At 40.9% G+C, this 20,617-nt stretch overlaps 1 protein-coding gene across 3 annotated transcripts in view; it reads left to right on the top strand.

The window, feature by feature from the left end:
* The window catches only part of LOC138285384 (sodium channel protein type 2 subunit alpha-like), a 696,215-nt gene that overhangs the window by 644,452 nt on the left and 31,146 nt on the right, over window positions 1–20,617 (top strand). For all 3 annotated transcript variants that reach the window (XM_069225253.1, XM_069225252.1, XM_069225254.1), the window contains exon 25: window positions 5,129–5,233. In XM_069225253.1, the coding sequence (XP_069081354.1) occupies window positions 5,129–5,233 (105 nt within the window). The remainder of the gene's footprint in view (window positions 1–5,128; window positions 5,234–20,617) is intronic.

Raw genomic sequence — 20,617 nt, 5'->3', positions numbered from 1 at the left:
CCATTATACAGATTCCAATCAGAAGTGCCTAGTCTGAAGATGTTGCACAGTGTATGAGTTATTGGAAAATTCATTAAATCTCTCAGAAAGCATTCCAACTTTAAACACTGCAAAGGGTGGCAGGAGATTAAAAAAATACTTCTATATGAAAAAACACCTTACATACACTGGGAAGAAAAATGAACTTGCATTCTAAGATGCAGATCTGGGCCGTACAATTAAAGAGATCACACACCTGTTCAGAAGCATTTTCAAGAAAGTGTATTACTAATTGTTTATAGCTTTTCAAGAAAATGTGTTATTCATGCATACCTACCACAGATAAACTACAAAGTCACAAAGAATCTATGTGAAGAAGCCATCTTTTCAGTACTCTGCATATGCCAGCGTTCTTCAGTATTCTCAATAGGTCATTGCAGGTATTTCAATAGGATAGACCTTCCATCATAAAGGTTGTTTCAATATTTTTCATTCTGTGGATATTAGGGGCCACATATTTGGCCTATATAGATTTTATACAACTGCTTTAGGACTGTAGTTAGATATCAGCAATCAACAAAGATGTTTATGCTAGACAAATAGACTCAAACTGAACACTCCCCTTAATAGAAAATGAATATAGTTGTTACAAGACAAGAAACATGCACCTTCTTTTGTTTGAACGCATACGCATTTTGGGTCTGTGGCCGTTTGATATTTTTAGAGGGCAAAATAATTGTTTGTGTTTTACATTAATCTAGAAAAAATGATGGCAGTACAGCGCCTTAAGCCAATGTAATGTGAAATGGCAAATCTTCCATAGAATGTTATGAGTAAATAACATACTTTGTGGTAGAAGAGTCAGTTTTGAGTCCAAGAGAAATATATGTTCCTCACTTTATTAAAAAAAAGTCCAGTAGTATATTCAGTGACACATGAATTGCAATGAGCTGACTAGTCACCAACCAGTACCAGCTCAGATTTCCAGGGTTAATTTCAATCATTTAGATTTCTTCCAATAACTAACTGCTGCTTAAGAAGGTATGCAGTTTTCTAGTGGATGACACCTGTTAAATTTTTATATATTCTGCCTATGAGTAACTGAGACAGTAAATAATAGAGGATTGAATTAAATATGGAAAAGTGGTTGAACTTGAACGCTGGATAACAGACACAAGAGTGATGTTCTAATGATCTCTGCATGCCAAAGGGACAGCTCTAGATCTAAAAGGGGCCACTGCACCACTGGTTGTGATGAAACAGAGATTGTCCTACACAGGAAACACTGTCCACCTGATGCCTCATTTCTGCAAACACCTTAAAAGAGATTGGTGGGCTACCGTATGAAATGCTTCAGACAACATAATGATGATCAAGGTGCCTGTCTAGACAGAAATCAAATCAGGAATGCACTGTGAACAATGCGGGTTGCACACCAGTGAGATAAGCAACACCCAGTAGGATGATGAAAAGCTGAATTTGACATACGGAAATGAATCACAGACAAGTAGGTATACTCTCTCCTACAGAAGATGCAAGGGATGGTTTTCTAAGGGAACTTAAAGTAACACCCTCTCTGCAGTGAAACTTGCCAATAGAGAACAGGCTGGAAGGAAGGCATAAATGTCATGACAGAAATGTGATTTATCAAAGATAAATGGAATGTTTGGTTCTTAACAGTTTAGATCCATTTGACAGCACGTTGGACAAAAAACAACGGAAGGACAGTGATCCACACCTTAGTACAAATCTAAGTAAAGTGCCACAGTGCCAAGCGGCACAAAACGCTTGTATCCATTTTCATAATTTCTTAGCTCAATACAAATCAACAGATCATAGAGTTTCCTATCATCCTCATAATTTCTTAGCTCAATACAAATCAACAGATGATAGGATTTCTTATCATTTAGATCCAGTCACCAGTCAACAATAAAATTGATCTATTGCTCAATTCATCCTCTAGACAACAGAGGACAAACATTCAACTACTGAAATTTTGTATCACCGAATTAGAACAAGGTCAGCATTGCACCTTGGTCATAGCATACTAACATCATAGACTTAATTTGACAAAGCTGTGACAATTGCTGACATACGAAACACTCTCTGAATGACTTGGTTTCCAGCACTTCTCTCATAATCATTAAATATGTGGTAGTAGTGGATCACATCATATGCTGTCAGGGAGCAACCAGTATATCATTTAAAACCATATGTTAACAGAGTATTGGAAGAGGCAAGTACATTGATGCAATTCAGTATTTAAGATTTACAACAAGGAGTGGAGAGCCGCCCACATCATCATTCTGATATCATTAGCAATACAAAAGAGAGGAGAGCATTTGCACCTATGAAATAGGGATATGCCAAATTTGCGCATTTTGTTTTTATCTAATTAGGCAAAATTTCATAAAAGTTATGAAAAATTATGTGTAATTACACAAAACCAAGACTGGAATTTGGTGCTATATTTTCTATACTTTGTATGTGAGGATGCATTTCGCACTTAACAAAATAGGCCAAAAAAGCAAAAAAGCATAATCGCCACAAACAACAGCTCCCTGTGTTCTGTCACATTTGCTTACTTTCCGTGCATATGTTAAATTTGCTGTAAATGTTTACCCATAATGGTGGTTAATGATATGATGTGCCTCAATATCATAATTTCTCTAACAAGAGTAAACAAAATTACTGGAATTACACTACTCTATGGTAGGACACAATAGCATCATGTAATTTAAGGCTTACACAGTTGACTTTTGGTAGAACTTTTTTGGGGGGTGGTACAAGAATTCACTTACTAGCCTTTAACATGCAGCTTTATTTTTACAGGAATGCACAAACAAATACTTCCATAGTAGTCTTCTACGTACCCCTACATACTTCTGTGACTTCTCCTCAAAACAACTAAAATGGGAATAACACGGAAATAAAGAATACATATTCATATACAGTTAGCACAAACTGAAAGGACCCTGGCATCTCTGTACTTCTACTAATAGGTAGTTGGGAACTTCTGGGCCAATTCACAAAGGAATGCAACAGTATATAGAAGACCTGTTCATGTGACACCACATTCAAAAACCTAGCCAATTTCTGATTAATTGCTGTCAGCATAGCCATGACAACATTTAATGCACAGAGTAAAAATTAGTTTCTAATTTTAACTACACTAAACATTGATATTGTCTCATACATACACTTTAAAAGCAGTGTGTCATTTAAAACAAATATCCAATAATATTCCAGTAACTAACAGGACTACTTCATAGACCTTAAAGCATCATTAGACCTCACTCCAAATTGTTTTCATTAGTAAAGCCAACATTTCTTTGACACAGTCCAGATCACTTAGTACTTGGTTATTCTAGAGCTACATTGATAATAACTGTTAATGCACACTTACTTTGGACCATTTCATACCATTACAACACATGATTTACTTTCAATGTAAGCTACAGAATATAATTGCCTATGCATCACCACATCAACCTTCCACTGCATTATGATCATTCATGTAGTTAGTTAGTGTTTACTTGAGAATTGGCTTTGGGGCAGGAACCAATTTAAGTCTGGCTCATGGTAGGCTGGAAGTTCTTGTGAAACCCTGTCCACTTTCTGGCGAGACAATTGACCAACACCTGAAACCAGCAAATGAGCTGAATATTCCTATGTTAAAGACTTTTTGTGATATTTGCATATTGACTTCTCTCATTATTTTGATCACAGTATGATGTGCAACATACGGTATAAAAGAAAGATACAACACATTTTTCTGACACCTGCAACAATAACTTTTGATGGTGTGGTGATATTGCAATCTCTTCTTCTGTAAACCAATGCAAGTTCTACTATACCTTAAATGTATCAACATGCAACACCTGTTGCAGTTTGGTGCTTACGGGTCATGAGTCACAGGTGTAATAGGCATCCCAAATCACCTGGATGTAGATAAATGGCTGGTTTGTTAGGATGTTGTACAAAGTAATAGTTGCATCTCAGCAAATGGAATTACTATGGAGGACATGACATATTTTGCAGATCCCACACACCTGGATCAGAAATGGTCAGCAGTAAGACAGAATCAAAGATGGTTTGTCTGTTGATGTCATACTTACAACCTGGGGCAGGGTATCCTTGGCCACACAATCCTATAAGGAATATAGGTTATTGCTGGATCTGTAACTGCTGTATTATTACACCAATGAATGCATTGGTCACATTCTCTTTGTGCAGCATACTTGTTGTTGCTGTATATGTAACTATTGTTCCTTTGTGACAGCATGGCATGGGCCAGTCAATGTAACCTCAATCCATAGTCCTAGATGCAGGGGGTATATTTATCAGTGAGTTGTGTTGCCCTTGCACCATGCAAGGGGCACAAGGGTGATTCAACTGCTAAGTCAGATCTGTCAAGCCACGCAAGGCCACCATGTGTGGCCCTATGTGGCTTGATAAATCAAAGGTAACACATAAATCGCATAAATTGCATAAATCGCTGTACTGCATTACTCTTCCCCAGGGAGGCGTTCCATGTGTGGAGCATGGGTATCCCATGCATCCACTCATAGTTCCCAGTGCATTCCCAGATGTACCATTACTGGTAGACCTGGGAATGTATCAAAATGCAACTCCCCACGAGGAGAAATATCTTTTTTTCTCCTTGTTTCTTTCTTGTTTCTATGTGTGCTGCAGAATGCCTCTTCTTGCACAAAAACAATCCTGTTTGAAATGCAGGCACCCTTGCACCACGACACAAGGGTGCCTGCATTGGAATAGGCAGCACATCGTGCACCAGTGCAAGGAAAGGACCGGAATGCACCGTATAATGTTAAATACAGCACATTCCTGCCCTTTCCCTTTGATGCATCACAGCAAGGTGGGTTGCTGTACAGCGTGAACATTTGATAAATATGCCACAAAACATATACATACCCCTAAACTGGATATCAAGAATTACTGCCACCATAATATGTCTCTCATTAATTGAACCTGTGTACATCCAATTATGCCAGTAAAGGCAAATATGGTATTGTTTATGCTGATAGACTGTTAATTTACTAAAAGAATCAATTGTCGGTTACAAAGTCTACTACAAACAGTTAACTGTGCACATTCTTATAACATGCTTTGGTCTTCTTTTCTATACTTTGGAGGTCAAGACATCTTCATGACAGAAGAACAAAAAAAGTATTATAATGCAATGAAAAAGCTGGGTTCCAAGAAACCACAGAAACCAGTGCCAAGGCCACAGGTAAAATATGTTTTATTTTACATGCACTCAGTCATAGATATACATTTTACATTCAGAAACAGGTATCACATTAGAATGTCTGGACAATAACAAAACTATATCATGTCTAAGCACCACATATGCATGCCAAAATTAATTGCAATAGAACCTGGCCTTTCCTCTTTCTGCTCTTCTGGAACTCATACATCACCCAAGAAAGTCTTGTTACAGTTCTATTGATTTTGTTACGTTCTGGGTTACTCATATCAATATGGTAGACACTGGCATGCAAGTTGTTAGACCTGGCATCCTTTGCATGGTCTCCCCTAACCGTTTGCCTCTACTTCCCAGGTTGTTGCTGTGTGCTGTTTTTGTTACTCTGGGCAAGTGCTTCCTATGTGAAATTGTATGTGTAACTGGCTTTTCCATAATTGGCATATTTGATTTACTAGTAAATCCCTAGTAAAGTGCACTAGAGGTGCCTAGGGCCTGTACATCAAATGCTACTAGTGGGCCTGCAGCACTGATTGTACCACCCACATATGTAGCCCTGTCAACATGGCTCAGACCTGCCACTGCAGTGTCTGTGTAGTTTTAAACTGCCAATTTGACCTGGCAAGTGTACCTATTTGCCAGGCCTAAACCTTCCCTTTTTGTACATGTAAGTCACCCCTAAGGTAGGCTCTAGGTAGCCCATGGGCAGGGTGCAGTGTATTTTAAAGGTGGGACATGTACTGATATTTTTTACATGTCCTAATAGTGAAATACTGCCAAATTTGGTTTTCACTGTTGCAAGGCCTGTCTCTCTCATAGGTTAACATGAGGGCTACCTTTAAATTTCTTCAAAGTGCAGTTCCCTTTGAGAGCAGATAGAAATGTGGAGTTTAGGGTCTCTGAACTTACAACCTAAAAATACGTCTGTTAGTGAAGATGGTTGTTAGTTTGAAAATGCCACTTTTAGAAAGTGAGCATTTTCTTGCTTAAAGCATTCTGTGACTGTTTATGGATTCCCTGTCTGGGTCAGATTGATGGGTGGGTTGTTTGTGAATCTCCTCTAGACAGTGGCACAAAGGCAGCTGGGGAGTAGCCTATATGTCCTAATCTGGGCTAGAGTGGAGGGAGGAGTGGTCACTTACACCTGAATGGGCTGTGCCTGGCCTCACACAATGCAGTCTCTAACCTCACGGTGTATGTCTGGGACCTGGCCAGGGCAAGGCAGGATCCTGTAAACAACAGAGACTTTTCTTTGAAGTTTACAACTTCAAAGGCAGAAAGGGGTATAAGTATTGGACCCAAAACCCCAGGCTTGAGATCACTTCTGGATTCAAGAGGAACCTCTGCCAAGGAGAAGAGCTGAGGAGAAGTGCTGCCCCTGCCTGAGACTGTGCTTTGTTGGGCTATCCTGCAATTGCTGCTTCCAAAGACTGGACTTTGTGGTATATTCCTGCTGGAGAAGAATCTCCAAGGGCTTGGACTGAGCTTGACCTGGGTTCTGAAGTCTCAGGGCCATCAAAGACTTCCTCTGCTAGCACCTGGACTCCCTGCTGAGACATCCACCCTGCCAAGTGATGCCTAATCTAGTCCCTGGGTCCTTGGAAGGAGAAGCTGGTGGAAAATCAAGATAAAACCAAGTGCACCCACTTCGGACGACCCCGGACGTACGCCTGTGCCGTACTCCATGATGCCACCTGCACCTGAAGCCATGCTCCCCAGAGTGCGATGACCCAGCAGGCCCGACAACGCATCTGCCCCACCAAAGTTCACGACCCCGTGAGTCCTGAGGTGCCGGTTTCACCGATGTCCCTGGCACCCGACTTTGCCACACCATGCTGTGACTGACGAATATCCACCCTGCCAGAAGTGCACGGATCCTAATCCATTCCCTGGGCCCTTGAAAGGCTGACACCGCTGCTGGATTCCGTGACACCACCTACACCTGAAGCCGTGGTCCTCATTGGAGTGTGGTGACCATGAAAGCCTGACACTGCAGCAGCCCCGCCAAAGTCTGCGACTCTGTGAGTCTCGAGGTGCTGTGTCAATGATGTCCGTGGCACCTGACTTTGCCACACCACGCTGTGACCACCGGATATGGACCCTACCGGAAGTGTGCGGATCCAGTGATTTGCACCGACACCGCCTCACCTCTACCGCTCCTCAGCAAGGACCCGATGCCTCTTCGTGATGCCTCAGCTCCTCTGCTCCGCAGCACCAGAAAGGACACCGCCTCGGATCCAGCAACACTGTGATCCCCGACTTCGTCCATTAGCTGTTTTCCACACTTTTGCTAAGGTACTGTACCTGGGGGTCTGTGTGACTCCGTAAACGGCGCTGGTGGCGTCGCATTATTTGAAATAACTCCATCACGGCACCGCTTAACATCAAATTGCATTATTGGTGCTTCTAAGCGCTATTTTTGTGTTCTTAATTGCAAAAACCATACTTTAAACTGTGTATTCACGATTTTTATCGTATTTGGTCTTGATATTTAGATAAATATTTACTATTTTTCTAAACCTGTGTGGTGTCCATTATGTAGTGTTTCACCGTATTACTGTGTGTGTTGGTACAAATACTTTACGCAATGCTTCTGGGTTAAGCCTTTCTTGTGCCAAGCTACCAAGAGGGTGAGGGGGTTAACCAGGTGTTTTTCTCCTTTGCCCTGATTAGAGTGAGGGCCCTTGCTTGGACAGGGGCAACCTGACTGCCAACCAAAGACCCCATTTCTAACACAAGTATTGAAGAATGTGCTGTCTCTTTTCAAATCCAAAGCCTTAATCATGTTTTCTTCAGGTGTTTCCTTGTGGGAGGAGACATTCTCTTCATCTGATTGTATTTCAAATAACATAATGATTGTAAAGGAAGCTGAGCTGGCATGTAGTTTTCCAGGGGTGTACAGAAGATACATTTTGAATTCTTTAGTGGTTTATTGGTTTTAGTTGTTTTACATTACATTGCTGTGATGGTATGTAGCCACTGCTGGTTTTAACAGACTTTTGGAGAATTTCCCAAGGATGCTAAGATTGACATTATTATCCTGAGTAGTCTGTTGATCTAGTGACTATCTGTACAACATTTGGATTCTCACCCAAATTCATTCTGAATCAGGGTACCATGCTGGGTAGCAGAAGATCCAATGGCATAAACGAAACCTTTTTATAATAATTATAAGATTTTCAAAGAGAGTACAACACTATTCAAAATACGATTGTGAAACAAAGAGGGAAACAAGCCACCCCAATTTTTTCCAAAATAGAAAACACAAGACTCCAAAATCTAGAAAAATATATGTCTGCACACAAATCCCAAGAATTAAACATGAGTGTCCCTAGGCATCTTGTAGATCAAAGTTGGTATAAGTAAACCTTCCAGCCAAAAAAACATCTAATCAACACATTTGTTTCATATGGGTACGTGACCACACAATGTCTGCAGGACTAGAAAGCCATTTTCATCACTTTTCACTGGAATGCCACATCTAACATGTACAACATTAAACTAAATAAAGGATAAAGTATAAAGATCAGTCTAAAAGGCATAGAATAAAATGTCCAAATATACCAAAAGGAAAAACTTTATGTACAGGATGATTGGAATTTGTAAAACCTTTGCAAGATATTTATAAAATTTACATAAGGATACAAAATGCAAGGTTTGATCGAAATGTCATCACATGGCCAACAAAACTGATGGCATCATGTTAGCCAAGAGGGAAACATAATTTCCACCTGATTGAGCCCACTAGTCAGAAGTGACCTTTCCCGGAGATAGCTAACCCACTCCAGATATGGTTCCATCGTGGGACACAATTCCTTCATCGCATAACCCTTAATAGAGTCCAAAGTGACAATGCCATATCCCTATCCCAGGCACTATTCACCAGATTGTTTTCCTTTACCCATACCTTATCCTCCTTTGAAGATTTGGTCTCCCCATGTTTGAAAAGTTTGACCAGATATATTTAATGCAAGGTCTCATGGCACAAGAGGCACATGCCAAACAATCCTCTAATATTTATCTATCAAGAGTTGCTTGAAATGTTTCACCAGATAGAACACCAGAGTAACAAAAGAGGCAATTGTATATGGTGCTCCACATAATCCACGCCAAGTTCCTCTTGCACCATTAAATTGTGGGTACTAGGTGGGGTTCCTAGAATTCTTGTGAGCACCCAGTTTTCTTCAAGCTGTACATTTTTAGTATTGCAAAAACCCCATACCTCTGCTCCATATGTAAGAACAGCAACACAGAGACATTTATAATGGGCAGATAGGCTTGTTTTCTATACAAGCAGAGACATTAAAAATAGTGGCAGTTGCTTAGGAGAAGCCGACATTTCTGTTCACCAAGTAGGTGGTCCAGGTGTAATTTTGGACAAAGGAGATACCCTCATAGGAAAAATAACTCACTCTCTCTAGCCATTTTCTCTTGATGGTAAGAGTTTGGGTTTTCACATTGTTTGGGCCACAGGACATGACAAGGATTTTAGACCTATTAGTTTCCAGGTTAAGATTCTCCATGAAGGCCACAAAGCCTTCAACGATGGCTCTAAGGCCAGTGGGAGTCCTGGCTAACAACACAGCGTAATTGGCATAGAGGAGCACTGGCAGTGATCTGTTCTTAACTACCAGCACATCTATTCCATCTCCATGAAGGGAGGTCTGTAGCTTGTTGATATATAGTAAGAAGAGAAAGGTGCCAAGACATACCCCTCATGAACTCCTCATGTAAGACTAAAGGAGTCCGTACATTCTCCATTATTCCCATATCTCACTGAGGTAAAAATACCAAAGTGTAATATTCACAAAAACTGTACCAACTTCTTTTCAATCCAAATGGAGGATAAAAGGTCCCAAAGCTTAGTCCTGTTCATACTATCAAACATGCTAGAGAGATCCATAAAGGTGAGATGGATCGCTCTGCACTTGACCAATTTATACTTTCTCATTAAAAAACACAGGTTAGGGCATTGTTCATTCATGCCACGTTCTGGCCGAAAACTGTACTGCACTCCAGTCAGGAAATTGTTTTCAGTAATCCAAGTTTCGAACCTATCTAGAATTATATGTCCCACTATTTTACAAGAGGAATCTAAAAGGTAAATGGGGCAATTACAGGCCGAGTCCTGTCTATTACCTTTTTTTAAAGACTGGCACTATAATTGCAGTCTTCCAGGACTTGGTAAACCCTACCACACAGGACATATTTAATAGGTTCGTAAAGTGGGGTGCCCAAAATTAGACATTACCCTTATACAGATCCATAGCCAGTGGCAATCAGTTTTGTGCTTAAAGCTATCTTGTGCTGAAAGTTGACAATAATGTACCTCCAAAATTGATTTGCACCACAAAAGGCTACTCAACTCTTTAAGGAATTGAAAGGAGGTTTTATTGGGGTTGGAACCATGCGAACACCCATGGAATTAAGCATAAAGCTATGTCATTTAAAAATGCATGAACAGCCTTTTTATCAAGCCCTTGTGCCCTTGTGCCAACTGAAACCAAGCGCAATCTCAAAAGGGGTACTGAGTACCATTACAGCATGTTATATTCGTACAAGTAAGATATGATTTATGCCAACTCACACATTTGATGCATCTTAAACATAAATGTTTACCATGAAATAGACATTTATATGAAAAGGTATAGCTAACAAGTACAAATCTCATGCTTGATATTCCTGGTTCATCTTCGCACCCTAGCACAATATGTTTTTTCATGCAAATTAGGCTATTTCTGTTCAAGCTCTGCAGATGCCACTATCAGTGCATGATGTCTAGTGAATCACACTGCTTGGATATACACAGAAAGAAGGGATCTTGTTTGGTGGTAGAGGAATGAGGAAAATAAAAATACAATGCAAATATTAGGTATTTTGCAGTTCTTGTTATATATTATAGAAATCAACAACAATTGTTTGTTGGAGTGGTTGGTGGGGGTGTGGGGTTGTTAGTCTTTTTGGGACTCTAGTAAAAGGAGGTGGGCTTTGATTACTGTTTTGAATAATTGTGTGAAGACAGCTTGAAGGTCATATGTAATTACGATCCAAGGTACATCCACTGGAAGAGCAGCAGTATGTTTAATTTCAGGGAGATACAGAGTGGATTAGGAAGAACTAGAATGTTTTGATTGGCCATGTGCAGTTTGCAATGGGGATGTAATGAATACAAGTTTGAGTGAGACCGTTGGCACAGGTGTCATTCATAGCTTTAGACACTTAGGCCCTCATTCTGACCTTGGCGGGCGGCGGAGGCCGCCCGCCAAAGTCCCGCCGTCAGATTACCGTTCCGCGGTCGAAAGACCGCGGCGGTAATTCTGACTTTCCCGCTGGGCTGGCGGGCGGTCGCCTTCAGACCGCCCGCCAGCCCAGCGGGAAAGAGGCTTCCACGATGAAGCCGGCTCGGAATCGAGCCGGCGGAGTGGAAGCTGTGCGACGGGTGCAGTTGCACCCGTCGCGTATTTCACTGTCTGCGCAGCAGACAGTGAAATACATGTAGGGGCCCTCTTACGGGGGCCCCTGCAATGCCCATGCCAGTGGCATGGGCACTGCAGGGGCCCCCAGGGGCCCCGCGACCCCCCCTACCGCCATCCGGATCCCGGCGGTCCGACCGCCGGGATCTGGATGGCGGTAGGGGGGGTCGGAATCCCCGCGGCGGTGCAGCAAGCTGCGCCGCCGCGGAGGATTCAATGGGGCGGCGGTACACTGGCGGGACCCCGCCAGTGGTGCCGGTCCGACCACGGCTTTACCGCCGCGGTCGGAATACCCATTGGAGCACTGCCGGCCTGTCGGCGGTGCTCCCGCGGTCCTCCGCCCTGGCGATCAAAGACCGCCAGGGTCAGAATGACCACCTTAGGCCTTAATCACAACAGGTAAACTTACACATTTGAGTATGTTTATCCTTTTTCCGAATTTACAAAAAGCAATTTAATACTATGTTTATGGGTGAGGATGGCTCCGCTGTTGGGTCAGTGAGCTCTGCACATAAGACAGACCTGTCCTGTCTTTTTCTGCGTGACGCTCTCCGGTCCGATAGCTGAGTCTCCACACTCATAAACGGACTATTAAAATGCAGTTTTGTGAATACTATAAAAGCGTAAACTTACACAAAAGTGTAAGCTTACCTTTGTGAATCAGGTTCTCAGTGCAGTAATCCAAGATTTTTTTTCTCTCAGTGATCCAGTCTGATTGTGATAGAATGAGATAGTGGAATGCCGGGGAGAATAACTGTGTTTTCTTCACAAAGGTTAGAGCTTTATGCAGTTGGAGGAAGGAGACCAATCTGCATCTATTGTAGTAAGAGTAGGGCATAATGCCTTGGGTAAAAGGAAGGTAATGTTTTGGTGGATCTTGCATATGTTTCAGTCTTAATTACTCTCTATTGTCCCGGTTATGAATGACTCCCAAACCCAATGAAGTTAATAGCACCCCAGTGTTTCTCTTCTTGTTGATTGCAATGCTGTCAAGTACCTGAGGGAAAAGAGATATCAACAGGTATAGAAGTAGATATGGCAAGAAAATAAGCATTTTAAATGAGTTCAATATAAGAGAGGAGACACCTATCTGGTGAAAGATTTTGGTGAAGCATTGAGAGATGTGAGAATGAAGATGGGAGGGGAAATCTGGAAATAGTGGTAGAACACAAAATAGGAGATGATGACACGAAGGGAGGTGGTAAATGAAAGAAGAGAGGTAGTGCCAAAACTGATCCTTAAAAAGTCAATGAGAGGTGAGGAAGTTGGCAGAACGAGTTTTAGGAAGTGACACTAATATTCAGTGAATGTCAGTAGTCAGAGAGCATCAGGTGAAAAAGAATTGCAGAGTGGTGGCTGTAGTTGACAGTTGTAAGGAAGTTATTCATATCAAACTGCATAGTTTCCAAGGAGATGTGATTTATTTGGAAGAAATTGAGCAGGCTGTCTACATCAGGAAAAGTTATGAGGCAGCTGATTAAAATGTGTTACAGAGAGGTTGAAAAGAGTGGCATTTTAGAGACCAGATGATATGTTATGGTGATGGGATCAGTACTGTTTTTGTTTGCTTTTTTAATCATCTGTAAGACCACTGCAGATTGAAAACAACAAAGCACAAAGTTGCAAAAGAATTGTCTCCTTCTGTAAGCCGCTGAAGGAAATAACACCATCAGCTTAGCAAAGCATGCCTCACTCAGCCTGATTCATAACTGTGAGTAACTCAACAGAAACAGTCACATGGGACAATCGGTCAGGGCTTATTGACAGGCCGGCCACTCCACTGTAGGACTGTTTTCCACAAATGTTTGTTACAATACTCTCTCAGCTGACTCATCATCCATTGTTTCAAGGCAGTTTGCCATCCTGTTAAGACTGGATTACAAGCTGTCATTGATGTTTACAAAATGGACGGCAAACAACCAAAATGTAGGGTGGACAAGAGTCCAGAAAGGTCACCAAGTCCTTCTACTCTTCGCTGACTCCCACATTGCCGCATGCTGGGGCCCTTTGTGTACAAAAATGTTTTACACAGTACACAACTTATACGTATGCAAGCAAAATGTGAAACAAAGTATGCAAGAAATGTGGACAGAGACGATCAAATAGAGGGACAGGAAAAGAAGGGGTTCAAAGGAAGTGGAAGGAAAAGGAGGAATATGAGATACATATCATAGAAACATACCTACAAATATGGAAATGCAGCTGTCAAAGAAGCTAGCAAGACAGGACAGATCACTAGATTGCAATATCGAAAAAAAATATATATTTTAGCCCTCTGCTCTTCACCTGCTTCATTGATTACTCCACCACGTTTGATAGTGTGGATAGAAATATTTGATAGTCAAAATTAGTACAACACAGCATTCCTCCTCCGCTATTGAAGCCAATTATATTTCTTTATTCAAACACATGAGTCCTCATTATTCTCAACAACAGAAATAGGGTTAAATCTGAAATACCGATGAAAGGTGGCTTGAAACAGGGGTGCGTGCTAACACCAATTCTGTTCAACTCATATACAGCAGACTTTGGGCAAGTCATATCAAGAGCTAAAACTATATCACCAAGGACTGGGTCTCTTAGACTGCTAGTACTTTAATATGCAGATGATCTTATCATTCTGGACCACACGAGAAATGGGCTGCAGAGCGCTCGGGACCAGCTAAATTCATATAAAATTTGCAGTAACTTGATTGCCAATGCTAGAAAGATCAAGGTTATGATATTTAGCACTTACAAACACAAGTAAACTCAGCAAGGGAGTCTAGGAGAAACGAAGATCAATAAGTCAACAAACTACAACTACCAGGGAGTTGTTTTCTGATAACTGTAAATATGGGACACATCAGCAGCATCTCAAGAAAAGAGCGGCTGCAGTCATTTGCCCTCTGCAAATGAAACAAACTCCTGCATAGTCCATCAGTTGCAGCAATAATTTGAGTTATGTGAAGCAAATGTTTGCCTACTGTTTCCTATAGCCATCAAACTTACCCTGGGAAACTATCAACTACACTTGGCATCAAACAGTGCAAGGCCTACAGGCAGATATTTACGCTACCAAAATACACAAGACAGTTGCCGTTATGGCTGGAGCTCGGCCTTCCCAGGCAAGAGCTGGAGTGTAAGGCATCACACATCAAATATTACTACTCACTAGTCTCTGCCATACTGGGAACTTTGAGATTTATAAGATTGTGGATCATACTTGGGGACTATATGTAGCAGCTGCCGCTAATGACTTAAAGATCAGCCTAGGCTCTATCTCTGCATTTACAACTACATATATCAATTCAGCATTGAAAAAACAAGCCATGTGTATTTCCCATAAAGATGACAGAGAGAAAATTGAAGATGTTCCCTATGCACCTCTAATTATCGAAACGTATGAAAATGCGAAGATCTTGCCCTATCTTAAAGAGTCTCTAAACAGACAAGCTCAAGGCTCAATTCTATGCCTTAGGCTAATGATTCTTCCGATCAGAGATAATTGAACAGTCAACATTGCAGATTTGTGATTTCAGGCAAGAATCAATGCTTAATCTATTGCGCCGTTCCCCAGCATTTTTAAAAGCACAATGCACTTTATTGAGACCTATGTCCTCAAATCTTGGTACTTTTACCTGTAAGGAGCCCTGGGCATACTGTTTAAGCACTAACAGACTGTAGCTCCTTGCCCAGTTTTGTTGTATAACGCCATGAACTCCCTTAATACCTCTGCACAAAAGAAGGTTAAATCTATCCTCACTGGATCTCTACGACTGGTATCCTTTCTGCACAAAACCTACTCATGTACACTTTAGAACTTATATTTATCCATCTCATAATATTGTCTTTTTATAATACAGTGATTTTAAACAGTTACATTTTAATCAATTGCCACAATAGAGGTTTTACTCTATTGCCATTTAGAGTCAACCTGTGACTTAAAGTTTATTTTTGAGACATTAGAAATACATGGAATAATCTGGTAGTTTAAAAGGAGAAATTATTATCATCAAGCCACTGCTGTGCAGAATTATAAGCTCCTATAAAAAGAAACCTGAAAGTAAGAAGCAGGTTGGTCAGAATCTGTGATCTAGCCTGCAGGTTCTATTGAAGCATGGACGTATTAGCATCATGGGTTGGGGCACTTACAAAGAGTCCTAGAAAAATGGATCTCTTTATGAAGCTGACCATGAAAGAAGTATAATTCTGCAAAATAAGGCCAATTTACATATGTCTTCCTATGCTAAAATAGAGATGCCTTAGGGCTTCATTTAAGGTCTGGCCTGGCCTCAATGAGCTTGGCTGAGGGACACCACCCAGATTTAGAGATCCCTATCTGCCTGGTAGAGATGTATGTGCCTTCAATCAATGAAGTTGTAGATGTGGAAGCTCTGTTGAAGGCATGTTCTTCTAAGCGGTAGTTTCCCATGTTTGATGATCCTGCTCAGCAAATTATTTGTTCTGCAAGAACCCAAAACAGGAGGAACAAAATGCCAATTGCCAAGACATGTGAGGAGTGTTCTCCTTTTTTTGTGAGGACCATTGTGTAACCATTACCTTGGAATGCTTTGTCTCACATGGCCTGCAAAACCTCGATCCACACAGCTCTGCAGAGACTGATACCTTCCCATTCCTGAAAGAAACACAATGCAATGAAGTTTGAAGTATCGCTCACCTGCTCTTGAGCAATATTAAGTGGTAATCAGTGCCTCCAGCCCTGCTTCGTAAGAGAATCTTCTCAGCTCCCACTTCTTGTCATTCTGCTCAAATACGCACAACACACAAATGTAGAGGCCTCAAAGCAATTGGATGGGCTTATAACCACAAGGCCCAGAACTGAAATATTCATATTAGGATTCCTCTGCCTCCTCAAATAACTGAACACTGTATGTCCAGTTCACCTCCCAGTTTCTTCAGAGACGTGCTCCCCAATTAACCCATGCTCAAAATATTAGGTCTCATGTGTTCTTGAAATGATCCTTAACTCTCAAATAAAGATAGTAGATAATTTCACTGTGAGAAATTGGGTTGTTGGTTGAATGAGGTGTGAACCCTGTTCAAGCAACAGCCACAACCCGTGTCATATTAACCTGTACTTAACCGTCTGGTAGCTTGGCACAAAATAAGTCAGGCTTAGCTTAGAGGTAAAATGTATTTATACAGCACACAAACAGTAATAAAATAAAAACACAACACAAGAAAAATCCCAAAACAGTTTAAAAAAACAGAGTAAATACTAATAAATTATTTGACACCAAAACAGCAAACATCCAATCAGTCTCTAAGTTACGCCTGGCTGCTTTTGGTGCCAAACAACCCAGGGCTGCACACAGGTTAATTTAGTGACTTTTCGTAGTTCACCCTACAAGGGAGTGTGTTTTTTGCTTGACCAGGGTTCACATCTCAGTCACCCAACAACCCAATTTCTCACAAATACATTTCAAACAATTAAACTTTCAGTGCAAGTGCAAGGTTAAAACCCTTATGATCAATGCCGCCCTTACGAAATCCTGTGAGTTGATAACTTCCTAGCGAAAACAACATAAACATATAGAAAGGGCCTTGCATAAAGACATGCACTGGCAAAGCAATATGTTTGGCCTTTGTATCCCCAAGCTGTACATATTTCAAACCTGATGGCTTTGCCAATGTTGGTTGAACCAGGAGCACAGGGGAATGAATCCCACAAAAACATCAGATAAATAGATTATAAAAGAACATTGCTTTCTTTTCTATGGGATCCAAATGTTTTATCATCTTTCAGTCCTGTCTGACAGCGATCTGACTTATTATAAATATAACAGGCATTTGGGAAGGTTAAATAATAATAGAATGTGTTGTGTTAAGGAAACTGTGCTCAGAATAATTCAGATCTTAAAATGTTTATTAATAAAAGAAAACTATTTGTCTGTGAATCATAGAATCAGCCCACAAGGATGCCCCACAACAGTCATGGAAAAATGAGTGTTGCTAAGCAGACACGAAAACTAACAGGCTTTCAGTGGAAATCATATGGCGTTGGGGAACAAATGGAATAAACAACTGTTAGGTACTTTATTCATAGGAAAGGAAGGAGACAACCTTTGTTTGATTCATGAATGTACGTTTTTAGGGGGAGCAAGCTTATCAGTTCTTTCTCATCTTGAGAGAGCCATGATATGAAAGAGGGACTAGAAAGACCTGCTTCACAATAGTAAACTTACATTTTGTTCTTAAGTTTAAAAAAATTTTGCAATTCAAAAAGCAATTTTACAAGTAGTATCCTTATGACTTAGTGCGGATTCTTCACCACTACTCATAAATTTCCTTTGTGAATTTTAAAAACGTGTAAACATACTCAAAAATTTACATTTATTTGTGTGCCTATGGCCCAGAGTGTCATACAACGGCACATCCTTTGGGCACAGTTTGCAAGAGAACATGGGTGTAGCAGTCATGCTATGTTAAAGGGTTCTGTTGCCAGTTCTTCCCTCTTTTACCATTTATCGATGCACTTCAGGTCATTCCAGTAATCTTTAAACAATTGACTTTTAAATTCATTTCAGGCTCAAAACATTCTAATGAACCATAATCTGATTTCCAATCAATCTCGTCATTACTCTCCATTACTCTCAGTGGGTAAGCTGGCAAAGTATCCTTGACATGAGTAATGTAGTTGATGCAGGCAATGCAAAGTTAAACAATAATGTAAATCAGTATGCGAATGACAAAGATGGCCAGTACAATTTCGGAAATCTTCATTCCACAGCCTTCAACAATATTCTTTAGCCAAATCCAAACACTAACCCCCTTGAAGTCAGCCTAACCATCGGTCATATTTAATTCTTTAACGCGTTCACAATTTTGAGGTATCCAATCAAGAGATATTAGGTATAAAATGTGCAATGTTCAGAACTTATGGTTGCACAGACTCCAACTTTGACAGCCACTACAAAATTGAGTACTATCAGACAAGTCAGCCCTACAGTGTATACCTGAGGATGGAAGATGTTGAGAAAACAAATCAGTTGCTTGAGGTGTTGCAGAATCATATCATCATTCAACTGTAGGAGTCACACGGGTAGATAGAAGCACAGTTCTTAAACAAACTTAGATAAGCCTTTTGATTAGAAGTGTTATTAGGAAGAGCATCGGACCCTCAAGCCATGTTTTACTACACATCTCAGCTATTTTGTTTTTAAAGCACCATTGAACCTTCCCATTCTCCAAGAGGACTTGGGTCGGTAAGTACAGTGAATGGGTTGCTTGAGTCATAAACATTTACACAATTTTTGGAGAACAGATTAGACAAACTGATTACAGTTGTCATTCTCTGTCCAAAGGGGAATGCTGAACCAGAAAATTAATCAGCTGGTTTAGAGTTTGGTGGAGAGAGTACTTCACCACAAAAGCAATGGAGTACCCTCTTTGCCAAACTGAAAGGCATCTCTACTGATCCACAGTCGGCGGACCTTAAGTATGTCAGCAGCGGAGACATATTCCACTGATGGAGTGAGAACCATCAGAGGTTTGGCCACTGAACAGCCTTCCCAATTTTGAGTAGGCAATCGAATGGCCTGTTTTTACTCTCCATAACTGCTTATAAATATGGTGGTAAGGAACAGCAAACATGTTTAAATGTCCCCCACGCCATTGAAGAAAACTCCCATGTCATGGAGTTATTACTTTTTGTTATATTCAAAAAAGGAAATGCCACTTTGACATTTGTTTTTGAAAAAACAAAAACAAGTTAAAAGTTTGACAGACATTACTGTCATTTTGACAATACCCTCCGTCAAACTTTTAACTCATTGACAGGAACCACCATAAAGTTGGTGGTTCCTGTCAATGACTCAAGATGTCCGTTGGCCCAATGGTCAACTCTAAATATGGAGCACGGGTACTCTATCAGGGTGACAGAGTACTTTACTGTCAGGACATGTAAAACATAAACTATCTATGTCTTGCTTTTTAACTATCATGCTCCCTGCCCTATGAGTCTTTGGGGCCTACTTTAGCGGTGACTTATAAGAATTAAATGGGAAGGCTTAGGCCTGTCAAAATGCCTCCATCAAATGACAGTTTAAAACTGCACTACGGGCTGCAGTGGCAAACCTGAGATGTATTTGACTGTTTTTTTAGAAGGTGGCTCAATCAGTGCTGAAGCACACTAATAGTACTTATTTTCGATGCCCTGGGGGCATGTAGTACCACATAATAGGGTTTATTAGTAAACTAAATGTGCTAATTAGGTGTATGGCAATTTAGCTATGTTTAAAAGGAAGAGCAGAAGCAAGTTAGCTCTGATTAGCAATGCTAAAGTGCACAGAGCGAGAATGCCAACAAAAACTGGCTCTGCAAAAATAGGGTAGTGAAGGCAAAAATCTAGTGTGATCCTGCAGAAAGGGCACATTTTCACCAGTAAGGAATTGTCACACCAGTCATCTTGTAAGCCAGAGCCTCCCAGTGACTGAACTCAGTGCTAACCAGGCCACTTTATCCTCACTCTGGCCTGCGAGACATTCAGAGTTTTATGCATGCCTATGTTTTGCTAACACGTACGTGCAGCTGCCCCCAGGTTGTACCTCATTGTGGACCATGCTGCGTGGTGGTTAGAGTCCAAACACTGGTTGTGTGTCACACAGTAGCAGAGCAGAACTGAATGACAGTCAGATGCTTATTAGTTGTGGGTGTGTGATGTGAACAAAGTGTGTGCTTTTAGACATTGACCAGATTAAAGATGTGTTGCTAAAATGCTGCAAACATCAGAGCTACTTTTTATGTGACCCTCTGAGCTGAAATGTAGCTGAGAGCAGACATGAAGAAATGGAATAAGCATGGGCACTTCGCCTAGTTTTAGATTTTAACTAAAAACAATGCTATCTCCTGAAGTAACATAATTGTTTTGCGATGTTGGTATACTGATGTTTTTAAGGTAAGTGGACTAGTTGGGCAGGGAAGGTGTAGCACCTCT

The sequence above is a fragment of the Pleurodeles waltl genome, chromosome 3_1 (genome assembly GCF_031143425.1).
Source record: "Pleurodeles waltl isolate 20211129_DDA chromosome 3_1, aPleWal1.hap1.20221129, whole genome shotgun sequence".
NCBI classification, from domain to species: domain Eukaryota; kingdom Metazoa; phylum Chordata; class Amphibia; order Caudata; family Salamandridae; genus Pleurodeles; species Pleurodeles waltl.
Note: the sequence above shows the minus strand (reverse complement) of the source record. Positions and strands in the feature narration are given on the sequence as shown.